The sequence below is a fragment of the Poecilia formosa genome, unplaced genomic scaffold, assembly GCF_000485575.1.
Source record: "Poecilia formosa unplaced genomic scaffold, Poecilia_formosa-5.1.2 Scaffold17, whole genome shotgun sequence".
Taxonomy (NCBI): domain Eukaryota; kingdom Metazoa; phylum Chordata; class Actinopteri; order Cyprinodontiformes; family Poeciliidae; genus Poecilia; species Poecilia formosa.
In genome coordinates, this window is record NW_006799956.1 from 1,972,414 (window position 1) to 1,998,702 (window position 26,289).

General features: G+C 39.5%; 1 protein-coding gene across 2 annotated transcripts; it reads left to right on the forward strand.

Annotated features, from left to right (window-relative positions):
- Nucleotides 1–1,685: 1,685 nt before the first annotated feature.
- si:dkey-82f1.1 (DENN domain-containing protein 2A) lies at nt 1,686–22,518 on the forward strand. Of its 2 annotated transcripts, none has more exons than XM_007546740.2 (19): nt 1,686–1,810; nt 5,320–6,279; nt 8,813–8,940; nt 11,228–11,340; nt 11,423–11,623; nt 11,879–11,972; nt 13,904–13,948; nt 14,158–14,345; nt 14,818–14,927; nt 15,456–15,525; nt 15,763–15,840; nt 17,228–17,368; nt 17,473–17,621; nt 19,264–19,441; nt 19,548–19,589; nt 19,714–19,819; nt 20,610–20,888; nt 21,176–21,262; nt 21,640–22,518. In XM_007546740.2, the coding sequence occupies exons 1-19, from the start codon at nt 1,701–1,703 to the stop codon at nt 21,669–21,671; spliced, it is 3,111 nt and encodes a 1,036-aa protein (XP_007546802.1). In that variant the 5' UTR covers nt 1,686–1,700; the 3' UTR covers nt 21,672–22,518. The 2 variants fall into 2 exon arrangements, with proteins under 2 accessions (XP_007546802.1, XP_007546803.2); XM_007546741.2 differs by having other exon boundaries at nt 1,703–1,810; nt 11,426–11,623.
- The last annotated feature ends 3,771 nt before the right edge of the window (nt 22,519–26,289 follow it).

Below are 26,289 nucleotides of genomic sequence, written 5' to 3' on the forward strand. Positions count from 1 at the left end.
TAATAAAACAACTAGAGGGTATTACACATTATTCATAGTCCTTGTTTTCAGTCTTTTTCCATGCTAGATCTCTGTTCTTGGGTTCTGTGTTACATTTGTGGAAAGAAAAAATAATCAGTTGGGGAGGGAAGAAGGGAAAAAGAAGTGGTTGATGTTTCTCCTCAAACATGTGACCCCCACTTGGCTCACAGCTGAAAATAATTTTGGCCTACAAGCCCGGTGAATGCTTGACGCAAGCCTTCCTTCTCCATTTTCTTCCCTCCGCGGCGGCTTGGCTTTGGACTTATGAGGCAAAGACAAACGAATGAATAACTTGAGCTATAAGGAAAGACAAAAGGTAAAATATGACAGGCAAGATCTGAACTGTCCCTTTATTGTGGATAATAGCACAAGTCCAAAACTCTGAGCATCATTAGTGTCTGAACTCTTTCCAATCGGGACAATGATCAGAGGAATTAGGGCCACATTCCCTAAATAGTTAAAAGTGCAGAGAAGAGAAGTGTCAGGGTTGGCTGATGCAGGTTTGTAGAAAAATAATAATAAAAAAAAAAAGACAGAGGGGGAATCTGGGCCAGGCAGTGCTCAGGAAATGTTTAACAGCCTGAAAATACCCTGCAAAGTATCTCGGCACATCTGGAAAAAGTCACACACATAAAATCCATTCGCTGGACCGGCATATGGATTCTTGGCGAGCTCTGTGTGGGACTGCAATGCAAACATGTAGGCGTGTTTTGAATTCTCTGTAAGATTACAAAGCACTAATGTGAATCTGTGTGCGTTTACCGCAGAGTAAATGCTTAAATACCACATGGTTCTCTGCCGTATCCCTTGATTTTGGTAGAACGTGGATTTTTTTTCCTACTCCCTACCTACCAGTTTCTTCTTCTTTTTTTTTTTTTATTTTATTTTATTTATTTTTTTAGCCCAAGTTTATTTGGATCTTACATTTGGCTCATCTTTTAAATACTTTTTGAGCATCTTGTTTTACACTTAGTGCCATATACTTGCGTGGCAAAAAAAAAGAAAAAAAAAAAGTCAAAAATAAATCAAAAGCTGGAAAGCACATTTCAAATGAAGGAACCTTTTCAAATATGTGTTTTCATTATGTTCATTTGAGAAATCTGGCATTTTAACAGCAACATGCTGAAACACAATGGGCAATAAAGTTAATAGCACCAATCCTACCTCCCATTTATGTTTTTATATTTTCATATAATTACAGTGCATCACCCAAATACCAACACACTTGATTTTGTGACATTACAACCAGAAACTTTAATGTGTTTACTTTTATCTCATGTCAGAGGAAGGAGAAAGATACAAGAATGTGCATTTGTATTCAGCTCCCGTTATATTGATGCCCTTAAATAAAACCCAGTACAACAAGTTGCCTTCAGTTGTCACCTAAATTAGTAAATAGAGTCAGATTTTCATTTGCAAAATAATAAAATGCTTGTAAAAAATACTCTTTCCACTTCATAATTATTTTTGCTTTGGCCTATCACATGAAAAAGCAACAGATTACAACAAAGTTTGCCCTTAAAAAAAAAAAAGGTTCAATGTCTTTGTAAGGCACAGCATGCCATTGTCTGCTGAATAATGGTTCATGGTGTGTTTCCAACAAACCAAATGTCCCCTATTTACATGTTGTTTCTTTCAAGAACCTTGCCCTTCGTGCAGCCCACGTGATACCGTCTGACATGTTCTGCCTTTGTGTGTTCAGGATGCCAGCTGTTAGCACCATGACCGGCGGAAGGGCCCTGCTGCTCTGTGCAAACACTGACAACTGTATTTACCAATCAGTCAACGGGTAGGTGCTTCAGATTCTGAAAACTTTTTCACAGTATTTATTCCACTACATTTATCAGAATAAAATATGTGTCCCAGTAAAAAAAACAAAAAACAAAGCAAAACCTGACCCTAGGAAACAATCGTGGTAGGGAGGAAGTTTGCCCTGAAACTTTGGGATGAAGTTTTGTGGAGGGAGATTTCAGCTGCCTTTTCAGAAAGAGGGAGTAAAATCTGTAGTCAGTCATACTTTCAAGGTTAAATTACTTATGTTAGAGCGTTTTATATAAAAATAGAAAAAAATAACACTTTATGTTCCCACAAAATCAAGCTCCTCTGCCTCCTTATGGTCCTAAAGCCAGCTGCAGAAATACACCACTCGGTCAGAAACAATCAATCAGAGCGAGCAGCAACGTCCTAGCGCTGTCAGTCTACTTTTGTTCATGCTGCTCTCTCCCTTGCTCTGATTGGTTGTTTCTGACTGGGAGCTGTGTATTTCTGTACATGACAGTAGAACCACAGAGAGAAGACAGAAGAGGTTAATGTTTTTTTCTCACAGATTACCTGTCTCATATTATCAGGATAGTGACAGTTTTAACAAATATGTAATAAAGATATTTTCATAAAAATTATCTATTGCAGCTTTAAATACTAAGGAAGCCAATCAAGAGCACAGCTTTTCAGGAATAACAATGATTTTAAAGGTTTTAACCTTTTGAATTAATCTTAGGATAGCTGTAAATGTCCCTGTTCCTTAAAGTTTTCAGTAAAATAAAGGCAGAGCAAGAGAGGAGACGAGGGCTGCATTATCAATCTGCTGGTTGGCTAGTGTTGGTTAATTCCTGCTAATGCTGTCCAGCGCCTCTATCGCTCCTATATAAAGTCCTCTCTTTCATTTTTGCTGTAGTTATTATGCAGTGTTTTTCGTCTTAATGAACCATTTGCTTACTGCATCATTCAAAGGCCACATCTTTTATCTTTGGTGTCCCGTTAGACATGGACACATTTTTTAAATCCATACTCTTCAGTTTATTCTGTCTTTAACACAACCTTTAATGTATGGGCAATCCTTTGCCACATTATATCCCAATTCCTCTGTTTTACTTGTCCTTTTTTGTTTGACCTAGTTTTTTTTTTCTTCTTTGTTGCTGCTAGCATATCTTGAAAGAGGAAAATAAATGTGGCCACAGTTTAAAAACCTAATGCAAAGAGGAAAGTTATTTAAATTCCTTTTTTAGTCATGTCTCGTCAGCAGCTTCTCAAAGAAAAAGGAAATTTGAGTTCTCAATCTCTTCAACTCTCTCCTCAGATTTCCTCTAGATTACACAACTGTTGGATGTCTAATTTAGCATCGTCATCAAAACTCAATCAGCAAATCTGCCTTTCCTCCATTTGTTGGTGGGAAGCATTTGATAGGCTTTGAACCAAAACTGAGCTCTATGGGTTGGGAAGAAGAAAAGGAGAGATACATGTCTACACTTGGGCCTCTGCCCCACAACCCCCACCTTTTTTTTTTTTTGCATACTTTGTCTCCACTCCATAAATAGCTGTGTGTGTAGCTCATAAACTTTGACCCTCAAACCCGGAGTTCAAACTGTCATAACCCGGTGACGCTCCGGGACTGACTCGCAGCTGAAACAGCCTTTTTTTCTAAGTGTTTTCTTTACCCTTTGAAGCTGTTGTAATTATGAAAGTCTTAAATAATTTCTTTCAGGGCACGTGAGGCGTATTTGTTTTTACTCTGCATGCTGAATATAATCTCTAAAACCAATTATAGCTGTACTGATCAGAATTTAGTGGCTGGTTTCAAATTCGGTTTTCAGCAAAATACATTTTTTGAGCTGTTGTAAAAAATATGAAAAAATAGCATTATTTGATGATCATGATCGCCACTTGGAATGAAGAGGAATTGATAAGGCGAAGACCGAAGATGGTCTGGTTTTCATAAAAAGCTCAAGAGAAAAGTCTTGTTCGACCAGTCAGTCTCAAGTGATGAGCTAGGCATCTATTTTCAAAACTCTTCAAAATAATGTCTTACCCTTTGCACATACATTTAAAAAAAATCTAGATAGTATCTGTCCTTTTTATTGTTTAGGACAGGCTGTGTACATGTTGAAAACTACTAGCCAGTAGATGTAATTAGCTGAAAAAGACGGGACAAAGAAAAGCTGCTTGAAACATCTGTCCTAGGTTTGATTCTCGGGCCATTTACTACATGTCCTCCCCTTCTGAGCTACAATTGAATAAAAGCCAATAATGCCACAAAATCCTTTTAAAGGAAAACTCTTACCTTGCTACCAGTAACAGCCAGCTTTTCCTTTCTGTAGGCCACAGACACACTTCTTAACCAACCAGGTTGTGTGAGTCACTGGTGACAGAACACATTTCTCCAAATTATTGTGGGAAATGTCCGGCAGCCTAAGCACGGATGATTCAGACAATTCGGGCTGCATTTGATGTTTCACATCTAGTGTGGGTGTAGTTCATTTATATAAAACCTTCAGACCAGATTTACTGCACTTCATTCAGTTTTTACATTAGTTATATGCCATTCACGAATGAGCCAAGACACAACTCTCTGTAGCAAAGGAGGGAAGACGCCTCCCTGTGGGGAAGACAGATATTTAATTGAATTTATTGTAATTTAGAAGGCAGATTATGAGGCCAGTCACATGCAGAGACAGGGATTAGACCATTTGTTGAAAGAAGAAAGTAGGCCTGAGACAGCATGTGTAGTGGGACAGGCCTGGTACCCAGACCGACAGAGACAGGAGCATCGGACCAAATTCAGTAACCACCACATTGTCTGTCTCCGAAACATGCTTTTAAATATTGAGTGTACTAAAACTTTAAATGTTTTTATCTTCTAATCACGTGAAAAATTTGACTAAAATATCAGAGTTACATACTCTGATAACTTTAAAAAAAAAAAAACAAGTGACCCTACTGCAACTTAAAGAAAATGGTTTGAACCACAAACAAAGCTACTGTGATCAGAAACGGAACCAGGAAGAGCTTTATTGGCCAAGATTATGTGCATAAACAAGGAATTTGACTTTGACTTCAAGCACTTAGGCAGTCCCAACATGAAGTGTAAATATCTAAACATTAGAGGAAGAAAAAATACAGGGTAATATGAACAGCATGTAGAAGTATTTGTCGGTATAGCCATTTATAGAGGGGCAGCTTGGCCATTGGGAGGATTGGGAGGTTTCCCGTATGGCCGGTGGTCAGTATGTGTTTTATTTTGTGTGTGTGTGTGTGTGTGTGTGTGTGTGTGTGTGTGTGTGTGTGTGTGTGTGTGTGTGTGTGTGTGTGTGTGATGTCAGTGGTATTTTTTCATATACTAGATTCTATCTTTGAGCTTATGAACTACTGGTCACCAGTCAGGGCCAATCAAGCTAAAAAATAACCCGTTTGTTTCTGGACACTGACTAATTTCTTGGTACATCTCCATACAGAATGATTACTATTCAAATTGTGGAAGCTTTTCATAGTCTGCATTCAGTTTTCTCTTCATGTCTTTTCAAGGCTCCATTGCTGTGGCTTGAAGGTTGGGGAGGCGCCATCGTCTGTGGCGCCCCAGCCTTCAGAGGTGTGTGGGTTACCAGGGGACAGAGACAGGAGGCACACTCTCAGTGACACCTTAGGTCCTGACACCATGCTGACTCAAAGGAGAGCCGCCACCACGAAGGAACCGCAAATTCCCACCATGGAAAACGGACTGAGCCACAGCAAGAGCTCAGCGGGAGCCAGGACTGCCAGCATCCGTGATAAAATATCCCAGTGGGAAGGCAAAAAGGAGTCCTCCCATGTGGCTGCTACAGGAACATGTCCTCTTAGCACAACGCAGAAGGAAGCTGACATTGTGAGGAAAAAGGAATCCAAAGCTTCAGACGTCCAACGGACAGACAGCAGGAGGTTTGCTAGCTGGGAGAGGCAAGACTCAGGGAAAGAAAATCTCGGAAAATTTGGGGATTCGAGCCCTAAACATCCAGACGGCACAGCAAATGCAGAGAAGTGTTTTGCTAATAAGCCTACTGAACTCCAAGACAAGAAAACAGTTTTGACTCATGTCAAAAAACTGGAGAAAGCCACAAAGGAAGTTCCCCATAAGCCTTCACTGGCATTTCCAGGGAATTACTTCTGCCCCCCATCAAAGGAGGAGTTGGAGGCAGCAGAGAAGAAGGCCAATGAGCCAATTTTTGGGACTTTTGACAAGGTTCGACCCGGTGGATTGCAGAGGAGACAGGATGGGGAATCTGAGAACGAATACTGTGAGCCCGGTGCTCCTTCTATAAACCCCTTACCTAAACCTCAAAGAACTTTCCAGCATCACACACAATCTACGGGTTCGAGTCCTTCCTTTGGAAAGGCGAAGAGAACCCTGCCTCCGCTGCCCACTATCCCTCCCCCACCTCTACCCACATGCCCTCCTCCAGGGGTTTGCAGAAGACCCTGGGTTGACAGAGCCCGGGACAGCAACAACAGGTAAGCTTGTGCAAAGAACCAGAGACTATCTCCAGCTACAGACATCCAGTCTAGACCTTATTACGCCCACCTGAGACTGTCATGTCTTATGAACACCCCTTCAAATAAAGTGTTATCAAAAAAACTTTCAGAAGTCTAAAAATCAAACCTTGTTTTCAGCCTTCTTCTAGACGGTGCTCTGGTTAGTGGAGCAAGAAATTAAACTCTAAGGCCTCCATGCAGAAGGCATTATGTAGCTAAAACCCATCATTGGCCCTGTCAAAATCCAGACCTAATCCTATTGAGTGTCTGTGTTCACGGATACTCTTCATCAAAACTGACAAAGCTTGAACTGTTTTGCCAAGAAAAAAAAAAGGCAAAAATATTCTGTCTATATGTTCAAAGATAGTGGTTGCACTGTTGCCTTGCAGCCTGGGTTGGAATCCCGACCTGGGGTCTTTCTGCATGGAGTTTGCATGCTCTCCCTGAGCATGCGTTTGTTCTCTCCAGATACTCTGGTTTCTTTCCACAGTCCAAAAACAATGGCTGTTAGGTTAAAATGAGCTTAGTTCTTGGATTTGAGGAATGCACTCTTTCCAGGACACCAAAAGTATATAATCTTTAGAGGACTTTCAGAAGGGCAGAATTACTGCATGCCCGATTTTAGCCTTCATGGTGAAAATGATTGTGCAACTCATTTGGTTGCTGCAGACATCTTTCTTCCTAGAACTCCTTTCTGCGGAGGTTGACTTTTCTGAAGGTAAATTAAGGGAATCTGATCTAGAATCCCAAACAACGCCACAGTATTTGAATTCATGTGGTTGCAATCAAATAAAGAGAGCTGTGCAGAGAAACCAGAAAGCAATGTGGCTATAGCAGTATTGGATCACATCTATTGTTCAGTTCCTCCAGTGGCTTGCATTTTTGTTTGGCCTTGGATCTGTTACTTTCCATACCATATGTGGAGGACTTGCTCCGCTCAAATCCGCTGTGTCAAACCTTTTGTTTGGTCAGACTGTCTCCCTCATGAGTGTTCACCGATACAAAGATGTATGCCTTTGAGAAAATTAAAATGCACGTTTCTGGTTCAAGAGGTTTAAAAACCTAATGTGATGGCAAAAGCACTTAGTGAACTAGGAGGTAAACAGAGAGTTAAACAAAGGTTGACATTGAAATACGTGTTCAGTCACAGAGAAATGAACCATATGTTGCAAAAGTGTTCGTTTCACATTTTGTCATTTTCAAACCACAGTTATACACAAAAATGTTTTATTTAATTATTTATAGAATCACCTTCCACTTCAATTGCAGCTGCAAATATTTGTTTATTTGTTGCTACTGTATGTCCCTACCAGTTTTCCACATCTGGTGGCAGACATTTCTTTTTTTTTCTTTTTTGCCAACTCTTCTTTGCAAAGTAGCTCAAACTCAGTCTGATTAGACAGAAAACATACATTTTCCAGACTTACAGAAAATCCTCCATTAGATTGTGACTTGTCCATTTGAATTCATAAATATGCTTTGATCAGCTGTGCCTCTCTGGCTGTATGCTAAAGGTTGTTGTCCTGCTTCTAGTCCCTATCGAAGACCAGCATCACTGCAACATGATGCTGCCACAACCGTTTTTAAAGGTGGGCATGGTCTGGTTAGTGTTAGTTTCCTGCCACACTTTTTTTTTTCTTTTGCTGTCCAAAAAACTGTAAAGGGGAAAAATTACACCACACTTTTCAGATTTTTAACTGTAAAACAAAATTTGAAAACCATGTGTCATGTTCTCTGTGTTTTTCTAGCCCATAAATATGGTTTCTGGTTGATACATATTATGTTGGACTTTAAACTTTGACATGTTTTGACGTTCATTATGATTAGATTTGAGTTTTTCCAAGTATTACAGATGCTCAGTCTGATTTTTATAGCCATTTTTAGATTCCTTAGTCAAATCTTTAAGACGTTGGGGATAAAAAACGGGATTCAAATTATTGCTTTGTGCAGATCCTGCTGCGGCCGGCTGGTCGAACAAGACATACATCATCACTGCATCACTCATTCGACCCACGAGAATATAGGAACCTACTCTAACTCTGAGATTTCTAAAATAGATTTGTAAATTCAGTATGTTCTATAACAATGAGAGGCTGAAAACTGAAAAAAAAAGAAACATCAAAACAACTTTCCTACTATATGCTTAGCCTTTTTGCTATATGTCGAAAACTCAGTCTTTTCAAATGAAGCAGCATGAGTAAATGGTCAACATTTTGGAGTAGACTATACATCTTCTTTCCAAACGGCTTATTCCGCTTTTTTGTGGCTCACCTAACTTAATTTTCAAACACCCGACCGACGCCGAAAGTAGCCAACTTTGAGCCTTAACTCTCTGTGTAACTACTTCCACCTCAAAGAGTGTCATTAGCGCAATCCATTAGCATTTACACTAGATGGACAGAAATCTACCAAATGGCAGTATTTTGAAAAAGCCTGAATTTGGCACACTGGGGTGTTTGGAGACTTGTCCATTTAAAATAAATGAGAGTCTTTGTGCTTCTTTATCCAACAGGAAGTCCTATGAGTTTGAGGATCTTCTGCAGTCATCTACGGAAAGCAGTCGGGTGGACTGGTACGCTCAGTCCAAACTGGGCCTCACATGCACTTTATCAGAAGAGAACGTCTATGAAGACATAATGGGTAAATAATTGATATAACACCTATTTTTCCCCCCTCTTAACTAAGTGAAATCTGGCAAAGTGTTAAATATGAAACATCTGCTGTTTAGCATCTGACTTCAAAGTATTACCATATGAACAAGGCAGCTTATGAATCAATTTAGATTTGAAACAACATTGTGGGCTTTAGTTTATCCATTATTTTTCTGTATTTAGATGCACTGCAATATTTTATCCACAGTAATCTTAATCAGGGTCAAATCTGTGCAGTATTGTGCATGAATCTACTTCAGGTCAGACGCAGACATGATGAGAAAGATTAAGTGTCTTTAGCTCTGTTTATTTTGCTGCTCCGATTTTAATTTACAGGCACGTTGTTTCTTCTTTATTAGAAACTGCATGTTCCCTCCTTATTGTCTCTAGTGTTGTGGCAACCCCACCAAGAGCCTGTTTAACTACTTAGCGTACAGTAGTAGCAGTCTTATATGATGTTGCCTGCTTTGATTGGACGGTGTGGATCCCTGGATTAAACACAATTTGTTCACTTTGGGTTTCATTTGAGTAAATAATGTCCAACAGGAGCCGAGTTTGCTGGCAACGATTAATCAACGTTAGTTAAACTTATGATGCAAGCTATTTTGAATCGTCATTGTTTGTTCAAAACGTGCAGACAATGTCAAGTAGAGGCTTACCAGCATCCCTTGGGTAATTCAACTCAGCTGTCTATTCAAAAGCAGCCCAAGAAGGCAGAGATATGGAAAGTTGAAACAATGGTAAGTCATTTGGGTTTTCTCCACCCTCAGAACCTCCTGTAGACGCACTTTAAACTTTGACATGTTGGTTTCTTCAAACCAAGAGATTTCTGCCAGCAGAAAGCATCCAGGCAAAGGGCTTTAAATTGTTCTCTCATCTGAACTGTTTAAACTGATCAGTGTCTTGCATATACATATATGCATATTTCCTGTAGTTTGTTTGGATACACGTTATCCATTGCCATGACGATGGCTACTTTTCCTTGGGTCCACATCATAAAAAAGCATTTATTACAAAACATTAGCAACATAGCGTATTGATTTGTAAATGTATAGTTATTACACTTTGATATAACACAATTAAACAAGGTTCTTTTAAAAGCTCTAGCATGTGTTGCATTTAAAACAGATAAAGGAAGGGAGCTCCATGTTCTCATTCCTCTAATAATAACTTTTCTCTTTTTCAAGTGGAGGGAAATTGCTTTGTGGTTTTTACGTTCTTGTCGAGGAAAATCTGAAACATGTGAAGGAGAATTGTAGTCAGCCCTAAATGAAACCAAAGAAATTAATTTTTTTCCCTTTTAAACTACATTTATTTACCCAAATAGTACATAATTGTGGTCTGAGTGAAACAAAAAGAACAAGTCAACAGCAAGAGGTCAACGTTGCCTGTTGTTCTCCATCGCAAACAAAACGGACTGATGTGGTTGAACAGAACATTGATTTTACAAGTTGGCAGTTCAGGTCATTATCAGGAAATCAAGACTGCACCTGCATCCCTAACATGACATGGCTGTCCACCTGAACTCTGGAGGAGCTGCAGACATCCACTGCTCAGGTGGTTGACCTGAAAAAAACTTGAGACTGTGGCACAAGAACACATCCAGAGCTACATAGGGGTTGCGTTTCAGAAGAATGGCCTAGTCAAAACCAGATTGAACAGTACTGACTAAGTGGGGCTGAATACAAAGGCTCTCCACTCTTTTCTGGTTTTATCAGTTTCATCTTTCCTTCCGTTTTACAGCTAATCACTTATTTGCGTCGACCTGTATTAACCTCATTACAGCATATTACATATGATACATTTAAGTTTGTCATTGCGGGTCATGAGCAAAATGAAGGGATAGTTCCAGGGGTAAGAATGCTTTTACAACACACTGTAATGGATCTCAGAGATTTATGTGTTGGTCATATCAGCCAGCAGTATGGAAAACGCTGCACCGTACTGTTTTTTTCTTTTGAGAGATTAGGGCTGGACTGAGTGGCTGTCTTTGTTTGCCTGCGTTCACATCTGGTGGATAGATTGATAGAGCAGAGCAAAGAGTCACCGATTTACAAACCTCTGTTGCTCCATATCTGCAGGGGAGCTCTTGCAGCTACATTTAGCATTAGCTCTTCAAACGTCTTTTCACGGAAACATATGAGTCAGTGCATCGTCTCTTTGGAGACAGCTGGAGCACAAATCACCTGGCTGTACAAACACAGAGTGCTCATCTGGTCTGAACATGTTGTGGAACATAGATATAATTTGAATAAAAATAAATCTGTGTTCTGAAGATCCACCATGCAAGGAGAACCCTTACGAAGACATCGAGTTGGAGCGAAGCTGTGTGGGAAGCAAATGTGTTTCACCTGTGTCATCTTCTCCTGTCCCTGACACTCCAGCCAAGGTATCTGATCACATTGAGTGCATTTCTATGTATACCTGAATTACTCAAGCGGTTGAATACCTTTATGTCCGTCTTTCCCCAGCAGCTTCCGTCCAAGCCTGGCTTCTACAGGCAAAACTCAGAGAGACGAAGCTTCAAAGTCCCAGAGCTGCGCAAGACCAGCAGAGACACTGGCCTCTCTTCTCCCTCTCGTATCAGCCCCCCCTCCACACCCAGCAGCCCTGACGACACCCCGTGTCTCTCTGGAGACCCTTACAATCGTAGACGAAGGAAAATCCCAAAGGTATGGAAGCCTGGCAGGCCCCTCTCAAAGCTTATGGCCCATGATTTATGGCCAAGCAATGGTTTTGAGCCGGTCTACTCAAGCCTCTGTCGGGGGATGAGTAACGCAGAGCATGCCGGAGGGTTGTATTTTTTTCTTTGGGATGGGCGCCGCACACCGTGGAAGGCTTCAGTAATGCATTATTAACATGATTTGGCATGGAAACTGAGTTATCTTCCACAAAGTTAAAGGTGAACTTTTCTTTGTCTATTACAGATGGTGCTGAAGATCAATGCCATCTTTGAGGCACGGAGAGGCAAGAAACACACAAAGAAGGTGTCTCAGTCTGCAGAGTCCAGCTCAGGAAGAGGTGAGCCTCAGAATGAAAACCGTACGCACCTCTTCAAAGTCTAAAAATACCCCCTTCTTCAATAATTCAAACGAGGCAGTTTTTTCATTGGTCTTTGTTGCATATTTTATATTCATTTGCTTTATTAGGAGTTTGTGAAAACTCAAGGAACTGCTTTTAGTTTTCTGCCAAACATTTTCCAAGGACTTTATGTAAAAAAAAAAAAAGTAAGCACAAAATGTGGCATACACCCTTTTCCACACAAAGCAACCTCACGCTGACTTCATAGCTCTTGTACAAACATTTCTCCAGTCAATAGCTTATTGGGTACTGAAAAACTGGTAACGATTTGAAAACAATTGCTATAAACACCAGTGACACATGACAGGCAATTGTCGCGTCTCACATTTGCAGTTAGAGTAGATATTACACAGAAACTACGTTTAACAGCAACGACTTTTTGGATGGCACTGCAAAAGATGAGGACTGCCTGATCGGCAGATTTATATTTCCAAGGGCAGACCTGTTGGCAGACCTGTACTGTGGTCTGAGTGGTGGATGATCTCGGACCGTACCCATGTAGCTGTTGACCACATTTGGGTGTTGGATACAGTTATCTGTATTTTAGTCAACTTTATCAAATACAATGTAGCTGCAAAGAGGACATGAAAGTGCAGCTTCTGATAAGTTGTTTCTTTCCCAGGTGTAGTTGTAGCTTTTTGCTACACACACTGTGCAACAACAGCACCAGGACCAAATAGACTTACTTCAGTAGAAAGCGATTTTATTCAAAGTAGAGATTTAATTCACGCACCAATTCAACTAACCGACATTGTAGTCAGGTTTTATGGTTCAATGTATCATTAGATCATTTCACCAAACAGGATGGCTGTGAGTAGAAAAGCCATCAGGGTGCAGGAATAGCTGGCTTCCTAGGGAACAAGTCCAAATCCTTATCGAGAAGTGCAGATGCTTCATTACCAGTCGGTGCTTAAAGTGAGTTTGCCGATTAAACTCCAGTTTCAGTGTTCCACCAAACTCTTGAGTGACTCTGAGATTATAGAAACTATACAAATAAATAAATGATCAAACACTTTCAACCTTGGTGCACTTATGCATTAATTGAAAAAAAAAATAGTGGTGTATATCAATCAGTGAAAGGTTGGGAATGCAAAATATAAATACTTCTTGAGTGTGTTTTTACTCTCCGCAACCTCATTGAAGTGCATTTTCAATTCTTATTCTGTGAAGTTTCTATTCTTCCCCCATTTCACTTTGATTGGAATGTAGAAAGATATAATATTATCTTGTATCCTTGCATACGAAAATTTACATTTATGCTGTGCTTCAGTGAAAAAAAAAAATCCAAACAATTTTTTATACATGAAGCATTTATTGTTAGAATATACCTTCCTCTAAAATGTTGCTTTTCTTAGTCGTTCTACCTCTTTTTATGTATTTCTGGTTGCCTAAAGGCAACATTTTAAATATAAAAATCCTAAAAACCCACTGTGAACCAACAGTATTCCCAAACAACATCAGAAAAATACTGCCATGCAAAATAAAGTCATACTAATACGTAAACTGACACATGGACTTAGAAAACTGACGTAAACCCAACCTGATCATCCAGAATAACAAAAATAATTACAGCAATATGCACAACTCCTGAATCGATTAAAAGAGAGTGCAGATAATTCATTTTGTCTCCATTAGTGAGACTTTCATCTAAAAATGTTTTGCCAAAGTTTGTCACCCAAAACATCTCGATCTCTCCGTCTCTTTCTCTGTGACAAACTATTTTTTTTAGGCTAACCTACTTAGAAGACGACTGTTTTTGTGGTAGCAGCCAGGGCTGGAGAACTCATTTAACCGAACCTTATGAAATGCTTTGATTTCTATTTTCAGTCTTTTTACTCCTCTTCTTGTCTCTTCTTTTAATTCTGCGACAGATGAGAACAGCGAGTCAGAAAGCGACAGCGAAGAGAAACTAAAAGGTGAGAATCTCCCTGAACGCTTCGTGTATAAAACAAGTCTGTATGTACACAATTGAGATTTAAATGGAATCGATTTATTTCATATTTGTTTGCCACCCCTTTAGCACCAAAACACTGGACTAGAGTGTGCTTTTGATTTGCTCAAATGTGTGTATGTTTGACCTAGAAGGACGTTTTTAAGTGAATTAAACGGTTTTGACCCCCTTCAGCTCACAGCCAGCGCCTGGTGTCACTGCAGTCCATGCTGAGGCAGACGGGCCGGTACCGGACCTTGGAGAGGGATTTGATGGAGTTACAGGAGAGAAAACTCTTTGAATATTTCATCGTTGTTGCACTCCACAAGACCAAAGCTGGAGTCCCGTACCTGCCAGAAGTCACGCAGCAGTTTCCTCTAAAGGTAAAGGAGTATGGGAGTAGATAAAGATGACTTTATCTACTTGTTTTGTTATTGTTTTCTTAGTAGACATCAGGTTGGGGAAAAAATCCTACTAAACATCAAATTCTGGGGATGAAAAAGTGATTCAAACATTTTTCTGTAAACAATTCTGATTGCTTGAACAATTCTGTCTTATCTGGAATGAAAGGGGGGAAAAAACAAGGAACTAATTTTAATTTTCACCATCAGGGACAATATTAGTCCCAGTGGCACCCCAGAAAAATTTCTTAGGGGTTGCCAGACCAGGCCTGTGAAAAATTTTAAAAGGATGGAGCCAAAAAAAAGTGGGACCAATAACTGTGGTACTAGTGATTTTGTTGCAGTAACATGGGTTTTCCCCCTCCACTGAATTATAATTCAAGGCTTTTTACTCGCACAAACACAGCAAACACAGTTTGTAATGGATTTGACAAAAGGTTTCTCTTCCATTCAGCTCGAGAGGAGCTTTAAATTCATGCGGGAGACGGAGGACCAGCTGAAGGTCATCCCTCAGTTCTGCTTCCCCGACGCCAAAGACTGGGCCCCGGTCGACAACTTCCCCAGGTCGGTCCAAGTCCAGGCGCTGCCTCACCGCAACAGTGTTATCAGAACACAAACACAATACAGTGGAGTTTCCTAGTGTAGTGGTAATAGCTCAGCTGTTTGTGAGGGCTAATGACTACCTGGCTGTGAGGGGCCTAAAGAGCTGACCGAGCAGCTTGTCAAAGTGACCCATCTGTCTTTAACTACAGGGTACAGGAAAATACGAACACCTGGAGTGTTACATCTGAATCACCTCTCCCTGTTCGCTGTGTGAAACGCTCTGTGTAACGCGGTACGTCCGCTATGAGAAGCGATGACGTGTTTTTTTTGTTGTTTTTTTTTAACGATGATGGATAATAATCACCTGTTCCAAAACGTCTGACAGGCGACCAAACATACGCAATTTGCTCCAAACTGGCGGAGACTTTGTCATGTCAGGAAGGTCGATGAGTTTGAGCTCTGGAGTTTTTGTGTTTGCACTGTGGAAATTTCTCCTGAGGGCTTTTCAAACTATCATAATTGTATCTTCTTTTTTTTTTACATCCACAGTGAGACGTTCTCATTTGTACTGACGGGTGAAGATGGAAGCAGACGGTTTGGCTATTGTCGCCGTTTACTGGTACGCTTAAATAAAGTCTTTATTTTATTTTCATTATTATGGAGTTATCTATATAAAATCCATTGCTTCTGGTGCACCAATTAAACATTTGTTTTCTTTTCATTGCTTCAGCCAAAAAAAAAAAAACAACTTCATGGATTTAAATAATTGTTGTAATTCTTGAACTGTTTTTATGTTTTTGTGGGGTGAGAATTGCTCTATAATCAGGTAATTTCCCTTTGAATTGTCTGTTCACAGCCCAGCGGAAAAGGCCGAAGGCTCCCAGAGGTCTACTGTATCGTCAGCCGCCTGGGTTGTTTCGACCTTTTCTCTAAGGTAGTTAAGCTTTCAGTGGGATTTTAATTATTACCTTGATCGTGGATAAGATCAAGTTTAATCACAAAGTTATTTTCTCTTTGCAAGTTTCTCTTCTTAGCAAGTTGGAACACTATTTTTAAAAAAGTAAAAAATAAAAAATCATGTTCACTTGTCTTTCCTGTTTTGAGGAATGAGCCACTTTGTCACATTATGTTTATGCCAAAGGAAAGCAGGAAGTTGTTGATTTCCAATTAAAGGTTCCACACCTCTTTAATCAAATTAGGACTGTAGTATGCCTTAAAAACGATTTTAACAGCGTTTTTTTTTTCTTCCCCACATTAATAAAACTTGGATTTTTCTAAAACTTTAAGTGTGAGATTATGGTGCCACAATAAAAGATTAATTAATTTTAAGGGTTACTTTACACATCTTCACCAGGGGTTCCAGTTAATTTGACAAGCGCTGGATAACGTTCAGACCTACTAACTGCATCCAACGGCTTAAAACGGCACATCCATTAAAGCTCGCATACGCCAACCCAGAACCCACCCCCTATTAAAACCACACCACCCCTGGTGCCCACTGAACCTCACCCACTCGTCTCTCTCTGAACCTTCGCAGTTCTGGCTGCGGTTCAGCAGCACATATGAAATGCAGATGGCGTGGTTACTACTGTGGAAAAAAGTTCCCTGTAATGAGTTGTGGATTTTTCTGCTTCCTTAGACGTGCTCCCCATGCAGTTGATGGAGTTTAATTTGTATAGATAAATATAAGGGGTTATTTTAGATTAAAAGTGGGGCGAGGGGTTGTTGGTTTACCGCAACTTGATTAAACTGCGAGTGCAGATGGACTTGCGGGCGTTTATAATGTTAATTTATTATAAGAGGATTTGAAATTCTGCGGGTGTTTTTCAATTTGTTCACTTTGTGCCTTAATAAGCCTGTGTGCTCTGGATGTTTGTAGTAAAAGGAAGTTTCACACAAGATGCGGTGCTTTAGCCGCACAGTTTGATTTGAATTCTGAAAAAAAAAAAATAAAAAAAATACATTTCCTGTCCTACTATCACAAAGATAAACATGTAGGCCTTGTTAAACTCTTTTGCTGATTTTTCTCGTCAGGTGTTACTAACAACAACACACTTTGGGTTTGTTTTGTGTAAAACAAAGAGCGACTATGTGGAACCTCGTTCCCTCAGTTTTAAGCAAGGTAGAGGATCTTTGATGCTGTGGGCCTGTTTCTCTGATCTGCAGAACTTTGTGCATATGAAGTTCTTAAAATATCAGGATTTTTGGTTAATAAATAGTTAACCAGAAAGAAAATTAAATGCCTTCAGTGGACATATTAGTTACCTGTGTTTGTACTGCATTTAACGTTCAGTTCAGCAAGTTTCTGGTTTGTCTTCCAGATCCTGGATGAAGTGGAAAAGAGAAGGGCCATCTCTCCTGCTCTTGTGCAGCCTTTCATGAGAGGCATCATGGAAGCTCCCTTCCCCGCCCCAGGAAGGACCATCACCGTTAAAAACTTTTTGCCTGGCTCTGGGACCGAGGTCTTCTTTTTTTTTTCAGTAATTTACGGTCAAACCATCAAAAGTGATGTAAATGTGATGGATATGACGGATGTGCTTATTTTATTAGTCTTGCTTCCTCACAGGTGATACAGCTGTGCCGGCCGTCTGACTCCCGTCTGGAACACGTGGATTTCGAATGTCTCTTCTCTTCGCTGAGTCTCCGTCTGCTCCTCCGAGTTTTTGCCTCTCTGCTGCTGGAGCGCAGGGTCATATTCACTGCAGACAAACTTAGGTTGGTTCCTGCATTAGCACCCGACAGAGGATTGGCACTATTGAATAGCCAGCTGCTAAATCCTGCTAAATAAAATAAGGAAAGAGAGACCTCAAGATGGCCAGCAGTCGAAGGATGGGAGGATTCCAGCAGAGTGTGAGAGGAAGGAATGTTGTTGTGTTCGACAGTCACTTGGGGAACAATCAGTTCTTCAATGGAAATCTGTCATGGATGCCAGATAGGCTGCTTTGAAGCGTAACTTCAGAGTTACCGCGGCAGTGCTTCACACTCTTAACACGCACAATATTCACTGAGAACTGACTCTCCGGTTTTTATCTGACGTGGAGCAAAAGCTCAGTAAATGGACCGCTCTGACCTCATGTGTGTTTGGTTCTGGTGACAATGTCAACGTCCAGCATTTAGCTTTAACTAACAGGCTTTTCTTTATAAAAACTGGTTGAAAAGGCTTTTGAAAGAGGCTAGTGCCACCATGTGGTGGAAACTAGAAATTTATGGGCCACTGTATATCACCGTCCGACTTAGGGAAACTCTTATGTTTACAGTCCAACTCTGAGAGATTTTTACAACTGTGTTATTAACTAACTTATTGAAGTAGACTTGTAAGAAGAATATAGACATTTACAAAGCTCAAAAGTAATGCCTCATGTGCTGTTGGGCAATAACGGTGACAGTGAGGCTGCATGTTGCAAAACAATAAAAGTGTGCTGGTATATGAACAGTTACAGTCATAAATTCACTCATTCCTGGTCTGCAATGTCATGTTAACTTTTTCAAGACTTTTAATGATTCCCCCCCATTTCTTTTCTCTTTTAATACAATGAAACAAAAACTGAAGTTTGAGCTTACTGCACATTTCTCTGATCCACACAGATACTATAATATACATGCACTGACTCCAACTATATTCATTTGAAAGTTGTGGCTCAAAAATCCATTTTAAAGTCACCACCAGGCTCCCAAAGTCATTTTGTGTGGATATTTGATCATTTCTCTTAACCCTGACTGCCTGGAGTTATTCAGTTATATAAAAAGAAATACTTTTTTTTATTCTAAATTAAGTAGATTTGATTTGAATTTAGTATATGCAATCAATTTAAAAACTATGAATTTAACAAATGGTGCTAATTAGGCAAGTTTTGCATAATTTGGTTTAACTGTGGCCACTAGATGGCAGCAAAGAGCTTTCAATATGACTCTTGGTATGTGTTGACTTTACATTAACAGACAATAGTGCTAAACACACAATGTCAGTCAGCATTACACGTGTGTATTCAATACTCCTTAGCCATATCAAGTTCTCAAATTTGAATATTTTTCATATTTATGTGCAGTTTTATTTGATTTTATTCTATTTTATATGTAGAGCTTAAAGGTTCAGTAAGGAATTTGGCATGTGACGTTCTTCAGTCAGAGGCTTCTTACAGACCGCTGCAGAAGGTCTTTCCTGCTAACCGCTATCATGAGCTCCTATAAGTTATTTAATTTCCTTTTGAGATCAATAAAGTATTTTTGAATTTGAATTACCATGCTAAACAATTTCCTTTCATTTAATGGGCAACAGCACTTTGAATTTATTTTTCAGTTATGTTCTTCCACATGCAGTTTGACCCCCACTGACGCCTCGCCTTGTGTCTTCCCTCAGCACATTGTCTCAGTGTTGTCATGCAGTGGTGGCTTTGCTCTATCCCTTCACCTGGCAACATACATACATTCCTGTTCTGCCGCCGTCCATGTTGGACATAGTCTGCTCCCCGACTCCCTTCATAGTGGGCCTCCTCTCCAGCTCTCTACCTCGACTCAAAGAGCTGCCCATAGAAGAAGTAAGAGTCGACTTTGTTTTGGATGTTGTTGTGGTGCCCTTGACTCTGAGAATTTCCTCTGCTGAACAATAGCTCAGGAAAATGACGTCACTCTCCCTCTGTTCAGGTCCTGGTGGTCGACCTCGGCAACAGCCGCTTCCTACGTCAGGTAGTAACCGCAGAGAGCGCTGCAAAAATCTGCTCTGGTCCATGGAGGTGTTGGGGATGCAGCTCTATCTAGTGATCAAGTGAATGCAACATGTTGGCTATAAATCTGTTTTGTTTCCCTGCAGCTGGATGATGAGGACTCTATTCTTCCTCACAAGCTGCAGGCAGCTCTTGAGCACGTGTTGGAAAAGAGAAGAGAGTTGGCCTGTGAGAAAGGAGACCTACCTAATGGTGACTGAACAACTTATATGACAGTATATCAATCATTACTAAGGCAAAGGAAGCACAATGAGAAAAGGGAATGGTTATTTAATTTTACACACATAATTTTTTTCTGCCTTGGGAAAGGTTTACATACAGCTCTGTCACGATAACAAATTTTACTGGACGATAATTTGTCCCAGAACTTATTGCAATAAACAATAATATCGTTGTTTTGAGACCATTTTCAAGTAATATAATAGCAATAAAGGCATAAAAATGCAAGAACTCATTCTCAAAGATCAATAAACTTTAAATTATAATGAACATTTGAACACTGGAACTGAAAAACATTTGAAATATTCAAAATAAATAAACAGAAACAACAAATAAAATTAATTATGAAATCTCTGTCAACAAAATTATCTATCAAAAAACTCCAGATCGAAGACTTTTATCATTCAGAGAGAAAAGACAAAAATCAAGCAAATGAAAGTGATTGCGTTTGTTTTTTTTTTTTGTTTTGTTTTGTTTTTTTAATTTGTCAATTGATTTGTTGTTTATTGTGGCAGGCCTACATACAATCATGAAGGTCCCGTTAACTTGGAGCCTTTACTGATGCTTTTCAGTCAAACTCTTCTGCCATACCAGTACCTCAGACTTTATACTTTATTTATTGGTTCTATATATTTTGGTCGTACATTTTGACTTCCTGTTTAGGAACTGAGATTGTGAATTATTGCATAAAAAACCCATTAGGGTTCAAATCATTTCACATTTTCTGCTTGCGCTTGTTTTCCAAACGTGTGCTCCCCTCCAGACTCCAGCTCTCTCGGTGCGGTGGTCTCGGAGGCCTTTGTGCGTTTCTTTGTGGAGATGGTGGGCCACTACTCCCTTTTCATGAGCGGATCGGAGCGGGACGACGATTCGCCCACGTCGCCCGTCCCGTCGTGTCCCTCCGCCTCGTCATTTCAGCGGGAGGCATTTCGCAAGGCGGTCACTTCCAAGAGCCTGAGACGCTTTCTGGAGGTGTTCATGGAGACCCAGATGTTCAGCGGCTTCATCCAGGAGAGGGAGCTGCGCAGACAGGGCCTCAAGGGTACAGATCCTTTTGTAGCGTCCTCGCAAAAGTATTCATCCTCTCTCGTTTCATGATGCAACCAACCAAACATCAGTGTGTTATTATACTTTTATGTGAAAGAAACACTTTAAGAAGCAAAACAACCCTAAACTATCAGCCAGTGGTAAAATGGTTTACATGTTGAGGAAGCGTATTAAAGATTTTAAAGAAATACAAATGTTTTTGCAATGCACAATATTTAAGCTTACACTAATTTCTTCGAAGCATCTGACTTTGAATTAGTAAAACCAATATTTTGTGTCCAGGTCTGTTTGAGGTGAGAGCACAAGAGTATCTGGATTCACTACCCGGTAGCGAACAAAGAGGAGTAAACAAGTTTCTCAAGGGGCTAGGTGAGATTTATTTTTATTACCTTAGCAAGTCGGCATATGAAAGAGTATTAGGCTCATGGTGAGAGCATTTTTAAACATACAAGATGAGGATAAAGTCATTATATTATGAGAATAAAATAATAATTTTACAACTTTCTTCTAGTAAGTTTTTGATTTATTCTCAAAAATAGTTTAAGTGTTACACTATTTTTTACTTTATTCTCGTAATACTGTAACTATTCACGTAATATTATGGCTTTATCCTCTTCAGTTTTTTTTATTTATTTCTTCTTAGTTTGACTCTTAATACTCCGTCGTATCATGATTTTGTTTTGCTCTTTGACAATGTCATCTTTGTTGCACTTCCTGTTACATATTTGTTGCTTATTATTTTTCAGGGAACAAAATGAAATTTCTGTCCAAAAAATGAGAGACTGAGCAAAGCGGTCGTCAGAGGAAGCACGATGGAGAAGACGTCCTCCGTTGGATGCGCGGGGGGGACGGGGACGCGTCTTTCAGTCGTGTCCCTCTGAAACGAACTGGATTTACGATCTGTGAAGATGACAGAATCTGGAGGACAGTCGGGTTCAGTTCTCGACTCCGACAGCTCGTCCCGTTGGTGTTGTGGAGACCAATATGTAGTCTTATAATCAATGGTAAATGATCAATGTTTTACAGGTTAAGTTCTGTCTCTGCAGTGTATCACTGTACAGCACATTGCATTGTAAATGTTTTAGCAGCAGTGTTCTCAGTGACTAACACCAGCCATAACCCTGTGAAGAGAAATACCACTAAAGTCCAATGTTGTACAAGACCTTAACTTACATTCCTGCTTTTTTTTTTTATAGAGGCTTTTTATGACTATAACAGTACAACTTCTTCATCGACAGGAGGCTTTTTAAATAATTTATGTCACTTCTAGACAGATCTAATCTTTTATTTTAAAATCTGTATTCACATAAGTGCAAATGAATTTCCTGTAGTTGGTTGTAAACTTCTAAAGAGTTGTGCTCCAGACATTTTGTAGACTACTGTGGGAATATGTGTGACTGTTTTTAAGGAATTTCACCTTTTCTGGAATAATAACATCCACCAAGGTCGAAGATTGAGAGGGTAAACAATGTGAAATGTATTTTTTGGGGGCGTTTTACTGGAGTTTATGTGCCAACAATTAAACAATGATATATATTGTAGATCAAACAGTGTATAAAACTACTCGGGATGTCTTAAACTTTTAGTCATAAAGCAATGAAACTTAATAAATAAGGTGATTTTAAGTTTGACAAACGACTATTCATCTCTTAAAAACTGCAACACACTCAGGCTGGCTATTGGCAATATATTTTTGTATTCCTGGTGAACATGGCTTCCCTTCTAACAGAAATGAAAATACATTTATTGGTCAGTTGAATCATAAATTGTAGAGAAGCTCAGGTTACGAAACGTGGAATATGTTTCTTCTACTGGACAAGCCTTCTGCAATAACTACAACATCCAGTAGGAGGCTCTGCGACACTTTATGTTCACTTGTTGCTTCTCATGGTTCAAAGTTCAGTGTAACATCTGAGACATTAACGCCTCCAGGTCCTTAATATATTGTGCAACACGGCTAAGTCTGCCATGTTGTCGACTTTCTCTACACTTATAATGGTAGCAGACCTCACTTATCATATTAATAACAACGACAATGTTCCCTGTAGGCCACAACCAGACCAGTCTTATTTTAAAAAGCATCCTTTTTGATAGGTTTACATTTTAAATTACATGTTTTGTATTGTAACCTGTTCAAACTATTGACTTCAGTTACATCTCAAACTTATTCTTTTGGGTTTTAACACACTAATTCACTAGATAATTCTTCAGACTATTTTTACCTAATACGTCCTGCTACAATCAAGGAAACAGCAATTAAAATCTACAATATTGCTTCAGATTGTTTCTTTTGCATTTTTAACGATATGTATATATTTTTCCCTCATTCCAATTCATGCACTAGAGAAGGTGAAGAATGACCTTTTTTCTCTTATGAGCAAACCTTCTCTAATACCTGTGGTATCCGCTAGGGGGCTCTCCTAGTCATTTGGTATCATGCAGCACTTGTTGCTTCTCGGGGTCCAAAGTTCAGAGCCACATCTCACTTATAAATTCAGGATATTTGAATAATATAACAATAACGACTACAAAAAATTAGCATTTGTTATGAAAATGACGTGTGAACGCTGGACACTGAATGTTTTTGGTGAAAATTGCTGAAGCAATTGAAGTCAACTGCAGAAGACGTGCAGAAATGTAAGAAAAAATGCCAATACAGAAACTGCTTAAAAGGTGTAAAAACTTTCAAGCAATGCTAAAATCCCACATAGAGTGTTACAAATTGGTGCAAAACAGTGTTTACAAAGCTAAACTGTACGGTCACAGCAGTTTATTAGGTAAAATGAAAAAAGCTAGCTAAAATACTAATGATAGCATCTAGGCTAGAACTAGCATGTTGACCTACTGTGACACACTCCATGCAAAGTGAAAAAAACCCCATGTAAAATTTAAAACTAGCTAAGAAGCTTAAGTCCGCTAAAAAAAACTAAAAGTTTTTATTCTAACACAAGCATGTTGATATTAAAATTCACTCCTACTACTTCAAGGTCAGTAAGATTGTTTTCAGCTCTTCTATGACATGCTACTTCTATCTTCGCTGTTATATCCATAAACATCGATCAAAATTGTAAAATATAAAGTATTTAAAGAGATGCTAGTTTAATTGAGAAAAAAAACAAACTTATTTTTATGTTTATACTGTATTACACTTGTGCTAAGTGTTTGCCCTCTTCCTGATTTTCTGTTTTAGCATGTTTATCACACAGTCCATTGTAGATATCATTCAAAGACAACAGAGGTAAGCACAGATTTTAAGTGAAGATGTTCATCATTAAGGGAGAAGAAACCCTGCATGGCCCTGTATGAAAAAATGACTGCTCTGTTAAAACCCAGCTGTAGTTTATCACACCTGTTCAACTGTCTCACCTGTTCTCAATCAGATCATCACTTAAACAGGACCTGCCTCACAAAGTGAAGTACACCAAAACATCCTCAAAAGCTACATGTCATGTCTACACAGATCGGCTCGATTCACATTTCACTCTGCTGCTTGTCTGGGCTTTCTTCCATTGAAATGGATTCCCATGTCTTATAAATGTCACATAAACACTTAAAAATAATACAGCTATATTAATTGGCTTAGTATTTTCACATTTGAGTGCCTAAGCGTTGTGTTGCGTGTGGGTTCCAATATCCGTGGTGCTACTTGCGTTCCGGCATCGTTTTAATTTACAAATTAAGCACTGCCTATAGCTGTGACACTCTTTACCCCCCAGTGCACTTTAAATAAATCTGCAGTTCTTTTATTTTTCCAGCAAAAACAAGAGCCAGTTCAAATGACATTGTCTCCCTGAAATCAGTAATCAGGTAATCAAACATTTAATCAGAATCTCTACTTAGAGACAGATGGTGAATCCAACATAATAAACCATGTTGTGCCTACAGCATTCACACTAGTAAAGAGAAACAGGAACTCAGGTGTGAATGTCTTGCAGCATAAAAATGAAACCAAAACCCATTAAAAGTGAATTTACACTCTTTTAACCCATTAAACTGATCAAATTCCTGATCAGTTTGAAAACAAACGTGTGTTTTGTACAGAACTTTACAGAATATTATTCCCAACAAGAAAAAGTTATCTGTCAAGTTCTTTTTTGTTGTTGTTGTTGTTAACGTGGTGTCATGCCATTAACAATATAAATTTATTTGAAATAATCTTTGTAATAATCTCCATCCCTTGTCGTGACGTCACGCGCAGTATCCCGGGGATACTGTTGTAATATCATTACTCATGAAGTGATTGCCTTTCGTTTTGCTTTAGTTACTTTTCTTCTTCAGAAACCCTCCTCCTCCTCTTCGTCGTCATTACGTGCTGACCGGTCAGACCTTCCTCCCCTCCTCCTCCTCCTCCTCTCTCCTCCCCTCCTTTCCTCCCTTGGTCTTTTTCTCTGGCTTTTTCCAGGCTTCATGTCATACCACGGCTAATTCCTGAAATTCCTGCCCTCCTTGCGCTTCAAACAAGCGAGCTCCAGGAAGGAGACGAGGCAGCACAAAACAAACAAAGGAGAGGAAAAGAAGAAAACACAACAACAACAACAACAACAACAACAGAGAAACAAACGAGAAAGCTAATTCAGCTTCTTTTTTTAATTAAGACAGAGATAATAATTGCTTCACCTGCCTCCCTGAATGCGCCTGTCGGACTTGTCATAGAGTTTCAGCAGGTAAGCTATTTCAGCGTTTTGCTGTTTCTTGTGTCCAGGGTTTTTTCTTCTTCTTCTTCTTCTTCTTCTTCTTCTCCTCCTTGTGTCGGAGCGTGAACTTTTCTGCGTCACTATTTCTACACAAAATAATTTCCATTCACTGGCGGACATAACATACCTCAAATGTCTCACATTTCTCAGGAAGAATCCCTGCATTTTTCCCCCTCCTTCCTTTAATTACAGCTGTGGAGTGAGCCGCGGCTCTGAGTTCCAGTGCCTCAGCCGGGAAACGGACTCCCAGCCGTGCGGTCAAACATTAGCGCCTGGCCGGGTAAAGTTTTACTCCGGAGCCAGTTAAACCGCCTATTTATTAACTCACTAAATTATAGATATATATATAGATATCTTTCTCCTCATCATTTCCGGTTGCAGCAACAAGTGTTAGTGGACTGGAGTGGGTCTGACGGAGCGGTGGTCGTCTGAATATTCGGGTTGAATTCATGTTGTGACATGATTTGTTAAAGTTTTTAAGTCGTTTGTCGTTGCTTAACATCTTGAATTAACGCAAAAGATGAATTCTGCGAAGTGAAAAATTACACGGCGCAACTTTTGTTGAGTTTATCGAAGTTTTACTGCAGTTATTACTGATAATGAAGCAATTGTGCTTTATTTTTTGACTTTTAATTTTACTGCTATATATTTTAAAAGTAGATATTGTTTAAATTTTACCTCTGCTATTTAGAATAGCAGAAG